General features: G+C 35.3%; 1 protein-coding gene across 1 annotated transcript in view; it reads right to left on the bottom strand.

The window, feature by feature from the left end:
- Positions 1 to 15,158, bottom strand: part of NUP62CL (nucleoporin 62 C-terminal like) — a 42,329-nt gene that overhangs the window by 13,715 nt on the left and 13,456 nt on the right. The window contains exons 6-8 of the mRNA XM_028089764.2: positions 14,926 to 15,060; positions 13,048 to 13,159; positions 9,411 to 9,477 (exon numbers count right to left, since the gene is read on the bottom strand). Coding sequence (XP_027945565.1) covers positions 9,411 to 9,477; positions 13,048 to 13,159; positions 14,926 to 15,060 — 314 coding nt within the window. The remainder of the gene's footprint in view (positions 1 to 9,410; positions 9,478 to 13,047; positions 13,160 to 14,925; positions 15,061 to 15,158) is intronic.

The following is a 15,158-nucleotide window of genomic DNA, read 5'->3' as shown; positions in this document are numbered from 1 at the left end:
GGATTCGTATCTTCAGACTCCCATCTCCGAGTGCTTTTTCTATTACAGTGTGCCTGTTTGTCAAATGCTGTTAAGTTTAAAGAAAAAGTACTATGTTGAGCTAATAATTGGCACCACAGAATAATGCTATTTGTTGTCCTTTCAAACACTGAAGTGCTCAAAGTAAGGCAGGCCTATCTGAACCCCATCTAGGGAGATTTCATTGGTGAAATACTATCAGGCCATTTTATCTATGAGGTGGCCATAGAGCATCGGCCCAAAAACAGCATTATAGCAAGACTCCAGCATATTTATAGTTTTTAGTCACTAGCAGGAAGAAAATTGCTTTGGAGAAAAATCTGTATATCTCACAAACAATATAAATCCTGCTATTTGGGAGTGATTTAAATCATGTTACATATAATTCATCTGGGGAGGCTCTCCAGCTGAGGAAATTCACTTGGGCACAAAATGTACATAAGCAGGATTAGTGAGAAATCTAATTTTGCAGATGCATTGAGTGTATTTCAAATCTGGATTTACATATAGAAAAGGAATGTTAGAAGTGGAGCTCCGAGAATGTTAACCATCACGCACTATTTCCTAACAGGAGCTGAAGACTTCATCATTTTTAACCTTCGTACCCTAATCTTACCTACAAGAGATTATTTAGAATCAAGGAACAATAATGTGACGATAAATCTATCTTGTCTGCAACGGGGAGCGGAGACGAGGAGGTAGCTCATTAAACAATGGAAAGACATAAAATACCTTTCAGTTAAGAAGCGAGTACCCGTCTCTGTTGAGCTTAAGAGACCCCTAGAGTGAGTTGCCACATCTCTGGCAGATAAGAGCATTTTCTTCTCAAGTATCAGAAGTGGAACACTACACTCCAGAACACAATAGATGACCTCGCTGATCAACCAATGTCACCAAGATTTCTCAAAGAATTTAAGAAAAAGAGGAGGTAAAAGAAACCACCTTAATCAGTAAATCAGATTTTATTTTAGAGGATGAAAGAGAAAGAAGACATTTTATTTGGAATTCAAAGGCATCTTTTGGCATCTCAGCATTTGATGCTCTACAGATATAAAAGGGATGAAAGTAAGCTAATAAAAATATTTTTAAAGCATTTACCTGGACCAAGCTTCTTAAAAAATATATGGCACGGTGACTATAGTTAATAATGCCGTATTGCATATTTGAAAGTTGCCAAGAAAGCAGACTTTAAAAGTTGTCATCACAAGATTCTTGTGATGAGAAAAAAAAAATTTTTAACTATGTAAGGTGACAGATATTAACCCGACTTATTGTGGCAATCATTTCACAATATATACAAATATTGAATCATGGTATTGTGCCCCTGAAAATAATATAATGTTATATGTCAAATCTACCTCAATTTTGTCTTTAAAAAAAAGGTTTAAAAACATCCAACCCTGAAAACTCTAATTTAAAATAATCCCCTCAAATAATAAATATTAACATTGGGTAAAAATGAATTATAGTTGTGATATATCACAAAAAAGCTGCTTCTCTGAAATGATCCCGAAGGCATTTTATGCAAGAGTTAGTCACACCACACTAGACAACTAAGAATGTTTTACATCAAAAAGAAAAAATAAGGTGATCAGAGACCGGTGCTAATGGGATTGTATTTTGGAAACATCACAAAATTCCTGATGGCATTTTTAGCTACTCCAAGGAGTCTTCTCTTTCTTCCCTAAATAGCAGTCAAAATGTTGTAAGCAGCTATTAAATAATTATGGGGCTGTAACCCATAAGAGATGGCAAAGATCATGGATGAAATATATTTTAGTCATGATGCTTTCGGACACTTCACCAAAAGAGCAAAATGTCATGAAAATACTCAAGGAACTTCTAGAACTTCTAAAGAATGATAAGTTTAAGCTTTTATGCTGCCCATCCCTTTATTGTGGCATGTGATAAATATTAATGTTATGGACCCAACAATGGTTTGGTATATGGAGAAACAAAATTGCCTGTCCTTCGCCCCTACCTCCCCCGCTCTCTAAGAGAAGTAGCTCCATATATTTAAAATGAATAGCAAATTAGCTCAGATTGATTGTCAACTCTGTCCTAAGTGGTCCCAGAAGAGCTGGACCTGCTGTAGTTTCAGTGACTGCCAACTCAGAAGACAGATGTGTGACTGCAGCATTGCCATCAAGCATACCTTGAAATAAGGCTGTAAAGTTTTACAGAGAAAGACAAAAGAGGAAAGTGGTATTTGACTATCGCTACTATTAACTCTCAATTATCTATACTGATCAGGAGGAAAAGAGGCAGAGATACTGTTAAACAATGGATGAGTATCAAATTTGAGAACTGGTCAATATCAGCACATGTTCAGACATTCCCTGATTCAATGCTCTCGTATTTAATCTCTGACCACTTTCCAGCTCAGTCCCATCACAGTCAGTTCTACGGAGTTTGGAGAAAAAAAAGGGGCCAGCTTCTCTCTAACTCACTCATGAATACTGAACAGTTGATTGGACAGTGCAATCTTTTAACATTTAAAGTATACTCTGTGGTTTCTAAGTCACTTTTAAAGATACGCTGATTGTTAAGTTAAATACATGATCCTATTAGCATTACAGTTGCTATGTCTTACAATAGGAAAAAAAAATTCGTACCAATGTTAAGGATATTAAATCACAAAAACATTCCCCAGAAACCTTTTAAAATACAGATTTTGACATTAAAAAATCATTTTTAAAAACCTATACAGTTACGGGCGCCTGTGGCCCAGGCGGTTAAGCATCTGCCTTTGGCTCAGGTCGTGATCCCCAGGACCCAGGGTCCTAGGACGGAGCCCTACCTCGGGCTCCCTGCTCAGTGGTGACCCTGCTTCTCCCTCTCCCTCTGCCCCTTCCCCTGCTTGTGCTCTGTCTCTTTTTCTCTCTCTCTCTCAAATAAATAAAATCTTAAAAAAAAAAACTATACAGTTAGAGATTTTTCTTCAGGAAAATATATGTTATTTCCATTGCTAAGATAACACATGAATTAGTTTTTCTAAAACTATTATTTGCGTATGAGTTTAACCTTAAACTTCTCAGGCCACAGACCATTTCAGCAGATGTGATCTCATTAACTATTAAAAAGCAAAATAAACCACCACCACCACACACACACAAAAAAACTCTTAGCATAATTGAAGCCTGACACTCTCTATTACTTGATCATGTTATTTCCTGATATGAAAAGGAAAGGTTCCTTGGATGGGAACAGCAAAAAGGAGACCACAGCAGCAGGAATTACTGGGCTTTTCCCCCTCTCTTCATCATGACCTCCACTGTCTCAGTTGAGAACCTACAGGAGACCTCATTGCATCTCCAGCTCAACTGAATTTTAAGCAAAAAAGTAACTCCCAGTAATCATTACTATCCATAGTCTTACTCTTTTTATCCTGTGTTGACTGAGAAATTTACCCAGTTAGAAAATATGTCTGACACAAAGTACTACGATTATCATACTTTGAAACCCTTGTCCTCTACTGTTGGTACATGATTAAGGTTTTTTTTTTTTTTTTTTAACATCCAGTGATGCCTACATTAGAATTGTTTTGAGAGCACACCAGGAGAAAGAATACTGTTCTGGTAATCAGGAAATTTGGATTCTGGTCCTAGCTTTGCCAGTAATTAGCTGTGTGTTCTTAGGGAAGTCATTTAACCTGTCTGGGCCACGGTATCTTCATTTATATGAAGTGAGTCCTCTGCAGCACTAGCAGGAAAACATTGGCTGAGAGCCTTGATATTTCACTTATGAAAAAGAAGATCCCAGCCAAGAGAAAAAAATTACTGTAATCTTTCTTTACAGCATATTTACATTTTGACATCCCCCTAGCTCCACCCAAGATGCATTGCTCATTGTAGGAAAATATGCAACACACAGGAAGACAACTGAGTCAAACTGCATAATCCCATTCCTCTGTGTTTTCCAGTCACTGACACTCCATCTCAGCCATTCTAACAATTTCTCCAAGGTAAGTAATTTTCAGTGATAATCTTCCTGGAAATACCTTCCCTAGACCAATTTAATAGCTACTTTTTGAATCAAATGGCTCTGTTGTCTTTCTCCTCTCTCGCCCTCTCTCCTATACACAGTAATCTCTGACAACGAGTTCTGCCATTGTTATTTACTAACCGCCAACCTGGTCTGCCATTGTTATTTACTAACCACCAACCTGGGCCAGGCACTGCTTCAGGAAAGTTCAACACTGTTTCTTTTAGTCCTTATAAAAAGGACCCTGAAAGGTAAATATTCTTCCTCATTTTTCAAATGAGGATATAGACTCAGAGAGATTAAGTAACAGTTAAGGTCACACAACTATTAAGTGGTAATGCCTTGACTTGAACCCGTCCATACCTATCAAACTCAGAAACTTCTCCCTATCAGGTAATTAATGCTAAAGCAATATAGAACTTAACATCCCTCTGATGGTTCAAAAGAGTTTAGAAAGGGAGATGACACTTCTTCTGAGAGAAGGAAGTAAAGGTGGAGGATGGTATAGGTATGTCTAGAAGGGAAAAAAAGGTAAAGAAGTTCATGGTTGATGACCTCTATTAATGAAGAGAATAAGGAATCTGGAAATGAGAAATGAGAAAAGTTGTATTATTTTCATACTACATCTTTAAAAAGAGTAACAACTAATTGCCTAACTAGCCCCCATTTATCTCAATTACTGAGGTCTCACTAATACTCCTTATTTTAGGCAAAAGTCTATACAAATTATTTTCCCTATATTTTTATTTTAAACCCATAGAAAGTTGAGAGAAGAGTAAAAATCGCAAACTTGTATATCCTTTAGTAGATTAACGCCCTGTTATTATTTTGCCTCAAATTGCTCAATCTCTTTCTCTTCACAAGATTTTGGTTGAACCACTTGAAAGAAAACTAGACATGACACTTCTCTAAATAATGTAGCATACAGCTTCTATGAATAAAATGTTTCCCTACACGTCCACAGTAACACATGTAAGAAAAATAAAAAATTCATTAATATCATTTAATATACAGTTCTTATTCAGTTTCCCCAATTGTTCTAAATAACATCTTCTTGAGAAAACATAGGTGATAAGCTCCTTGACATCGGTCTTGGCAATGATTTTTTGGATCTGACTCCAAAAACAAAGGTGACAAAATTAAAAAACAACAACAACAACAACAACAAATAGGACTATATTAAAAAACAACCTGCACAGCAAAGGAAACCATTAACAGAATGAAAATGCAACCCACTGAATGGGAGAAGATATTTCCAAATGATATATCCAAGGGCGCCTGGGTGGCTCAGTTGGTTAAGCGACTGCCTTCGGCTCAGGTCATGATCCTGGAGTCCCGGGATCGAGTCCCGCATCAGGCTTCCTGCTCAGCAGGGAGTCTGCTTCTCCCTCTGACCCTCTTCCCTCTTGTGCTTTCTGTCTCTCATTCTCTCTCTCTCTCAAATAAATAAATAAAATCTTTAAAAAAAATGATATATCCAATAAGGGGTTAATATCCAAAATATATAAAGAACTTATACAACTCAATACCAGAAAAACAATCCAATTAAAAATGGGCAGAAGACATGAATAGATATTTTTTCAAAGAGGACACACAGATGGCCAACAGACATATGAAAAGATGCTCAGCATCAGTCATCATCAGGGAAATGGAAATCAAATTCACAATGAGATATCACCTCTACCTGTCAGAATGCCTATTATCAAAAAGATAAATAACAAGAGTTGGCAAGAATGTGGAAAAACAAGGACCCTCATGCACTTTGGTGGGGATGTAAAATTGGTGTAGTCACTATGAAAAACAGTATGGAGGTTCCTCAAAAAATTAAAAATAGAACTACCAATGAACCAGCAATTCCAGTACCATGTATTCATCTGAAGAAAATGAGAACACTAATTTGAAAAGATATACATGCCCTTTGTTAATTGCATCATTATTTACAATAGCCAAGATATGGCCCTAATCTTTAGCGTCCACTGCTGGATGAATGGATAAAGAAGATTTGGAACACAGAGAGGAGGTGGATGGAGGGATGGGTGAAATAGGTGAAGGGGAGTAAGGGTACACTTATCATGATGAGCACTGAGTCATGTACAGAAATTGTTGAATCACTATATTATACACCTGAAACTAATACATCATTAATTATACTGGAATTAAAAATTTTTTAGAAAAAGAAGATTTGGTATACACACACACACACACACACACACACACAATGGGGGATACTACTCACCCATAAAAAAATGAAATCTTGCCATTTGTGACAACAAGGATGGAACTAAAAGGTATTATGCTATGTGAAATAAGTCAAAGACAAATACCATATGATTTCACTTATATGTGGAATCTAAAAAACAAATGAACAAACAAAACAAAACTCATAAATACAGAGAACAGCACAGTGCTAGAGAGGAGAAGGCGAAATGGGTGAAGGGGGTCAAGAGGTACAAACTTCAATTATAAAATAAATAAGTCATGGGGATGTAATGTATAGCATGGTGACTATAATCAATAATACTGTCGTGTATACTTGAAAGTTGCCAAGAAAGTAAATACTAAAATTTAATATCACTAATCATAAGAAAACAATCAGACATTCTACAGGTAGAGACATTTTGGAAGATAATGTAGTATTCTTATAAAAAATGTTTAACTGAATAAAATCAAAAAATAATCAGACACTCTATGTGTAACACATTGTGAAATGTAATTGGCATGGGACTTTTTAAAAAGTCAGTCATGGGAAACAAAAAAAATTCAAGGAAAATTTTTTCTGTAATTCTGTATGGTGATGGTTGGTAACTAGACTTATTGTGATGATCATTTCACAGTGTATATAAATATTGAATCATTATTTGTACACCTGAAACTAATATGAAACTAATATAGTGTCATAGTTCAATTATACCTCAATAAAAAATAACAAGAAAGGAAGGCAGGCAGTAAGAAAGGAAGGCAGGCGAGGAAAGAAAGGGGGAAAGAAAGTGAACGAGAGAATGAAAGAGAGAAAGAACAAAAGAATGAAAGAAAGAAGGAAAGAAGAGAAGAGAAGAAAGTCTTCTTGGTTTTGATCCAGTATCCAAAATTAACATAGTAGACTGAATTGTTGTTTCTTTTAATCTGAGACAATCCCCTTAACTTGGTTTTGAATTTTTTTTTGTTTCCCATGACTGACTTTTTAAAAAGTCCCATGCCAATTATGTTTCACAATGTGTTACACATAAAGTGTCTGATTATTTTGTGATTTTATTCAGTTAAACATTTTTTATAAGAATACTATATTATCTTCCAAAATGTCTCTACCTGTAGAATGTCTGATTGTTTTCTTATGATTATATTCAGATGAACCAGTTTTGATAAGAATATTACATCTATGATATTATATATTTCTTATCACGTCAGATCAAGAGGCATGTGGAGTTATCCCACTATTAGTGATATTAAATTTTATCACTTGGTTAAAGTGGTACTTGTCAGATAGTTCTGTTGTAAAGGCACATTTTCTTCTTTAAAATTTTTAAGTAATGTGTGGAGTGATACTTTTGAGACCATGTAAATATCCCGTTCCCCAACAATCTTAAACTCAGTGGTATTAGCATTCACTGATGACCTTTGCCTGAATCATCGTGATGCTGGGGAGGCAAAATTGTGGCTTTCTCACTAAACTGTACAATTAAAATGGGTGAAATTGTGCTCGCTTCGGCAGCACACATACTAAAATGGGTGAGAATTATGGTATGTAAATTATACTTCAATAAAACTGTTTTTTTAAATTAACTCAGTAACATGCAATCTGTATTTAGTCCATTCCTTCTAGCATATTTTTTCTGCCAAGAAATGACTGACAGCTGAAACATTTTATAAATGAGGCAAGGTATTCAGGATCAGGGTAAGCTTAATAAAAATGCTCTGTTGAAATTTTCTTAATTGTGGTTCTCTAATTCTATCATTCTCTCCGCAATTATTAGCTGGCACACTTCTATAAAGGCTTTTCCCTGCACTTCCCATTTCTCTCTCTCTCTCTCCCTCCCCCTCCCCACTCTATCCCTCTCCTCCTCCCTCTCCTATCACTGCAGATTCATGGATTTCCCCCCCTCAGTGTATTCTAATAATCCATTACTGGATTTGCCATTTGTGATGGCAAATTCTTTTTGATGTTCAAACCATCTTAATTTGGCCAATAGAAGCCCATTCAAGCACAATCTTGTGTCCTGATATAACACCATTAGTTTTGAACAATCTATTTCCTTGTATGAAAAGTTCCCGGGGTGCCTGGGTGGCTCAGTCGGTTAAGCATCTGACTCTTGATTTCTGCTCAGGTCATGATCTCAGGGTCCTGAGATCAAGCCCCAGGTCAGGCTCTGTGCTGAGCATGGAGCCTACTTAAAATTCTCTCTCCCTCCCTCGCCTTCTGCCCCCCTCCCCCATGCTTGTACTCGCTCTCTCTTTCTCTCTCTAAAAAAATAAAAATAAAAAATAAAAAAGTTCCAAACTCACCCTGTACATTCCCTGCCTGAAACCTGAGATTAGATATTTCCCAGAGAAGCCTTGGTTATTTTTAATGGGAATGGTTTTTAGAAACCAAGATTTAAGTGCTTGATGTGCTGTTCATTGCTACTGGGGTTAGTCATTGCTTCTTGGCCCTTTCTAGAAACAGAACAAGGGAACAGGAAGTCATACGAATATTTGCATCAAATTTACAATACAAACAAAAAAGAAGGAACAGAATAGTATCTTCTATTTTATCTTGTCTTCCATTATCATCACTATCCTTTATGCCTCTGCTTTTTCCTACAATATATAGGATGGCAATAATATCATTATATTAGAATATATATAAACGTAATATAGTATAATTCTGAAACTAAAAATAACCTATTAAGACAGTTTAAGATTTCTTAGCAGTTCTTTCTGTCCTTAAATTATATACTAGTAAGAATGTACTATCAAGAATGCCATGTTCAAAAGTTATCTGAGCTGGATGATGTTATAGTTACACAGGTTTGTTTGGTTTCAGTTTGTATGTATTCAATTTTAGCATTTGTCTTTCTTCCCAGTATTTTTGGCTTAATTCTAGTTTTTGAGCATTTAAACTTTTATGTGGGCCAAAAATCAAAACTATATTAAGAGGTATACATAGAGAAGTCCTGCTTCTGTCCCTATCTCCCCCACCTCATTCCTATACAGCCCCTATTTTCATTAGTTTCTAGTTTATTCTTACTGTGTTCCATTTTATAAAAACAAGCAATTACAGTTCTTCAGAATTAATGTATACATACTGTAAGTTAAGTAATACCCCTATAACCAAGCTCTCATTTGAGGGTGGTCATGGTGCACAAAACCTGACTTGTGTCACATTTTCTACTTGCAGTAACAGATAGCTTCACATACAAATAAACTCCCACCTGAATTCCGATTAATCCACTGTAGAGAGTCCATATGAGCATTCAGGATCTTGCAGATCTGCTGAAGCTAAAAACACATACAAAATTTTTAATTACGATAATCCTGATATGGTAAACAAACATAAAAAAATTGAAATTAGGAAGTGACTTTTCATTTCTTTTGGTAAGAAATGGACTGAGGATATATAAAGTATTAATGGCTTTTTTTGCTATTTCATATTTGTAATGTTCATTACATCTTTCTATTATTTCAATCTATTTTGTAACTGTCAAGAATTTGATTCCCGTAATTCAGTAAGACACTGACTACTACAGTACAAATATAAGTTAAAAAAACACTAAGAGACATTTCACAAGACACAAAATTCATATAAAATTTAAAATACTACTTTTTTCAACCAAATCAGCAATTTTTTGTTGAGGTATAATTGACAAATAACATTCTATTAGTTTCAGGCATATAACATAATGGTTTGCTATTTGTATATATTGCAAAATGATCACCACAATATGTCTTGTTAACCTCTATCACCATATGTAGTTAAAAACGTTTTTCTCTTGTGATAATAATATTTAAAGATCTAATCGCTTAGCAATTTTCAAATATGCAATACAGTATTAACAATAGTCGCCATGCTGTACATGACATCCCCATAACTTATTTTATACCTGAAAACTTGTACCTTTTGACCACCTTCACTCATTTCACCCACCACCCAACCCCTGCCTCTGGCAACCACCAATCTGTTCTCTGTATCTATGAGCATGTATTTTTGGTGTTGGTGTTTTTAAATTCCACACATAAGTGTGATCATATGGTATTTGTCTTTCTCTGTCTCACTTATTTCACTTAGCATAATGCCCTCAAGGTCCAACCATATTGTTGCAAATAGCAAGATTTCCAAGTCAGCAATTTTTAATAAATGGTAATACTCAGTTGTCAACTGTGTGGAGAAAATAGGTACATTCTTCTACATCCTATAGTAATAAAAATTGACCCAACCCTTCAAAATGTAGATTTTTACAATATATATCAACAGTCTTAAAATATTCATACCTTTTAACTCAATATATTCTACTTCTAGGAACCTATCCAGAGGAAATAATCAGATCTAAACATAACTGGTCAGTACAGAGTAGCTGTATAATGGCAAAAAATTGGAAACAGTCTCTTCACCAATTTAAAACAGTAATTCAATATATTATGGTAAAGTCACCTCTAATGAAATACTATAAAGTCATAAATATTTTCAAAGATTTCCAGTTTTCAAAGAATGCTTAAAATTTTGAGAAAACACTGCGAAAGAATATGAAATGAAGACAGAATACAAAACTCCATGTACGTATGCTCCCAATGCTATTTAAAACAAAAGGAGAATTATTACCAGCATAGCAAAAAGACTTGGAAAAAATATAGCAATATCTTAGCAGGGTACTGGTAATAGAGGTGATTTAATTTTCTTCACAGATTTCCGTATTTTCCAAGCTTAACACATTGAGTAAGTATATGTATTAACTTTGTAATGAGACACACTAGACAGTTAAAATTTTTTAGAATACTTTTGAAGACTATTCTAGTAAAGTCCAGGATAATAATGAAAGTAGGAGGAAATGAAAATGCTACCACACTTAAAAGAACAGTGTGTAATGAAAACAGAAATTTCGTGTATTTTAACATAACAAATAGAAATACAACTTGTAGTAGGAACAATGAGTTTTCGTAAGAAAATGTAACTGAAGACCACATACCACGATATGGATCTGCTTAATAAAAATTTTAGGTGTTAGGTGGTCTCTCCCATCTCCCCCACACTCTCCTACCCTCTACCCCATCCCCTACCACCGCCCCTGCATACAAACAGTAAAAATAAACAGGTAAATCCCAACATTGTGAATACTGTTAAACACTGTGGCTATTTTTCTGCCCTGGTGTATGGCCCACAGTAAGGAAGCTTTGTTGATCTGGTGACAATAAATTATCTTCAAGAATATTATTGTTCATCAAATGTTTTCTCTGCTTCTTGCGCAGTGATTTATGCTATCTGAGAAAAGAGATGAATTGTTGCTCATCTCTTGCTTCTTTTGCCCTGCTATCGAGCAGCAATTATCTTTAATTCACGGGTCTTAAACATCTCAATCACCCTTGTGAGGAAAAGCAAAAACAAAAGACTCACACCACTTACTCCCCACTACCAAAAGAAAACAATCCCCGGCTAAGTAGAAAAAAAGGGTAAGGATAGGATTACAGTCCCTTTTTACTTACTCTGTTCAGAAGGCTTTCTTATTTTATTTCAACACAGAGAGACTAGATTTCGGCTCTGCCTCGTGTCTAAATCTGCATGTGTTTATTTATGCATAAAAATTCTTTTATAAAATAACTGTGGACTTTATAATCACAATGGTGAGCTAATACTCCATAAAAAGAAAACTTATATTCTGTCAACTCTTGATCATCTATGTGAACACAAGGAGATGGCAGCATAGATAATCCCAGACTAATTTATATTTGTCTTTGTTCAGTTTTAGATTCACCCAAAGTAGAGAATGGCATAATTTTTATAGCTAGAGGGGACTTCAAGATCATTTAAGTCCACCTTTGACATTTTGCAAAAGAAGGAGCTAAGATCCAGAGAGATTAAGTGACTTAAATAAAATTCTAAGGCTTTCTCAATTATACCATGCTGTCTCTTTATAATTAAAAAAGCTAGTAATGTGTACATAGATAAAGAACTGTCTGTATGACTGGACAAAGAGCTTACTAAAGAATAATCACGATATATATTCTTTGTCCTCACCTACCCAGATCCTGGCCCCACTCTGAATTATACTCAACAGACAGAGAGTACAATGGGAGTTCCTACAATGGGAGAGCCCTCTTACCATTACTGCCAGGGAGTGAGAGAGGGGAAAAAGGAGAACTCCCATTTCGTTGCTAAGACAATTGGGAAAGGTAGAGGAAAATAAGCTCTTTAATTAGAGCATAGATAAAGGGGAAAAGTACCAATCCTTTCTTATGGCCAAATTAATTCAAAACATCTCAACTCTCTAATTGGAGCTTCAGGTTTATTTTCCCATGCTAAAATACACTGACATTATGAGGTAGGTAGATTGTACGAGACGGGTGGAAACCTAATAACAACCGCTAACAAAGTTTCTATGGAAAAATATATTTTAAGACTCAAATAGTTGACCTATCAAACTTTTAAGACATAACCCAGTCATAAGTTAAGGATTGCCTGGATATACCTGATAAACCCAAACATATATACTCACAATTATATGAATCCATAGAAAAACATGTAAAAGGAAGAATGAATTAGCCAATAAGTAAGGGAACAGAAAAGTAAGTACAGGGACATATTTAGCTATGTGAAGAACAGGGAGAAAACCCTGAACATTTAAGGAAGAAAGCCGTCTTTTTTTTTTTTTTACCCTCCTGAGGATAATCACAAAAAACTCAAACTTTTCTGCTCCTAAATCTTTCCTGCCCCACTTAACCATACCCCAAAGTTCGTATCTGTAGAGGCAGGTAAGGAGCACAAGAAGACAGGAGAACGCAACTAGCTAAAGGAACTCACAGAATGCTAATTTCACACTAAAATCTTGGTTGACTAAAGAGATAAAGCAATTTACACACCGGGTCAGTAGTGTCAGCAGGACTTCCAAATGTATTCAGGTGCTCGATAATGTCCTTGAGATCTTGGGCCATTCGTTTCAGCTGAGCATCTATATTTTCTGCTAATTTGTAACTGAAAAAGCAGGTAAAATAAAGAGATTAACAAGAAATGCTTTTGCCGCTATGTCTCGTTACTGATGTACAAAGATGATCCCGCCAGCTGGATTTTCACCAACTCCCCCTGCCTTATAAGTACGTCTCGGTTATGACAAATGGCACATTTTTATGTAGGCGGCATTCATGACCTTATTATGACCATATTCTAAAAAGACTCCATAGGTGAAGGCTTTTAAGCATCTCGGCATTTTTTATAATCACCTATTTACCCTCTGGATAATGTCCTGGGGAGCTCTGAAGCAACGAAACTCTTTTTAGCTCTTACAATGAACTCATAAGACATTTAGCTACATAAGAAGTTACTCGGTGTTTAGGAGTATTCAATAAGTGCTGAGATGTCTTCAATGATTTTAAATACGTAAATTTTCAAAGTAAAACCTTATATAAATATACTCCATCATCCAACAAAAGATGTTTTGAGAAATGAGTTTAACAATAATCAAAGGCAGATAAATCTGCTAAGTTCATAGCAAATATTAGTTGGCTACATTCTCAAGATTTCCACCTGAACTATTTACACACATACATACATACACACTTAACCTAGTCAATAATAGGTTTATGAATTAAAGTGATCAGAGTTTTTCAACCTTAATGTCTATAAAGATTAAAGGATTCAATGAGATTTATTGATAACTACCTATTGCCTTTCTGTCCCAGAGTATTTAAAGGTAATTGGTTGCCTTGATTGGTGAAGATCCTACTACAGATTCCATCACAATATAAATCTGACTACATAAAAACAGTTGGAAAGAACTGTGTTTCATTATTCCTTCAAACTACAGTTAGGTACTCATGGCCAAAAGTGTAAGTCTCTAGGTTTCAAAAAATGATAGAATGCATAGAAAGCAATGCAAAGAAAAAAAAAAAGATTCACAAAGGCCGAAATACAAAAGCAGAAATAGAACTAGGATCCATACAGATTAGCCTTACTTACCATATTTAATGCACCTACAAAAAAGTTAATTTGCAAGCCTTTAGAAAATAAGCTCAGTCTTAACTCACTAATAATCCAGTACCAAAGGGAGTCTGATTTGGTCTCAGTCTGGTTTATGTAGCACATTCAGACAAGTTTTCCTAATAATATTTTATTATTTGGCCTGATTACCAAATTCCAGTTCCGGAGAGATAAAGTTACTGTGGGGACACTCGATAATATTATCAACAAAAAGACTGAATCTCTCTCACACACACACACACACACACACACACACACACATGAAAAAATATATTCAGCCCAAGACATTGACAAAATCATTCCATTTTTGAAAGCTATGCAGTCTGCCCCCAGATTAACAAATTGCCTTTAAAATAGCCAATGATTTATCACTGAAGCAACAGCATGAACATTAGGTTTAAGAGAGTCAATATAAACAGGAGACCATAAATATCCCATGATACTATGACACCACACACATAAAACTTGTACTTCTAATTTAAGAACAAACTTGACAAATATAAAAACTTTACAGTGCTCATGTATAAGCTTGAGATTAATAAGTGTACAAAATGCTATAAAACAAAATTGCCAGAATGATTACTTCATTTTCAAGCATCCTGAAAAGTTAAACGGAAAACACCCAAATAAGTTGATAAATGGCAACTACAAGAATTTGTCCTTTTCTACCAATTTTTATTCCCTGCCCTTCAATTCTATTTTTTCCCTTTTTTTGGAAGTAGCTAAGTTTTGTCCCATTCCTTGATCTTTACTCAGTTACTTACGTCTTTCCATGCTCCTCATCTGCATGCTGCAGATAAGCAGACCCACTCTGGTCCTTCACAAACTCCTCTAAAGGGGTCAAGAGATCTTCCAGTTCCTTCTGCTGTGACAGGATAAAATCCAATTCTTGTTCCAGCCTAAAAAAAAAAAAAAAAAAAAGTCAATGGAAGGGCCGATGAAAGGAATTTGGAGGGTCAAAATAAATGTCAAAAATTACAACAAGGAAAAAAGAATG

This window comes from Eumetopias jubatus, unplaced genomic scaffold (genome assembly GCF_037043125.1).
Source record: "Eumetopias jubatus isolate StellerSeaLion01/CBP00866 unplaced genomic scaffold, mEumJub1_p1.0 scaffold_11, whole genome shotgun sequence".
In the NCBI taxonomy this organism is placed as follows: Eukaryota; Metazoa; Chordata; class Mammalia; order Carnivora; family Otariidae; genus Eumetopias; species Eumetopias jubatus.
This window is presented reverse-complemented; position numbering and strand designations above follow the sequence as displayed.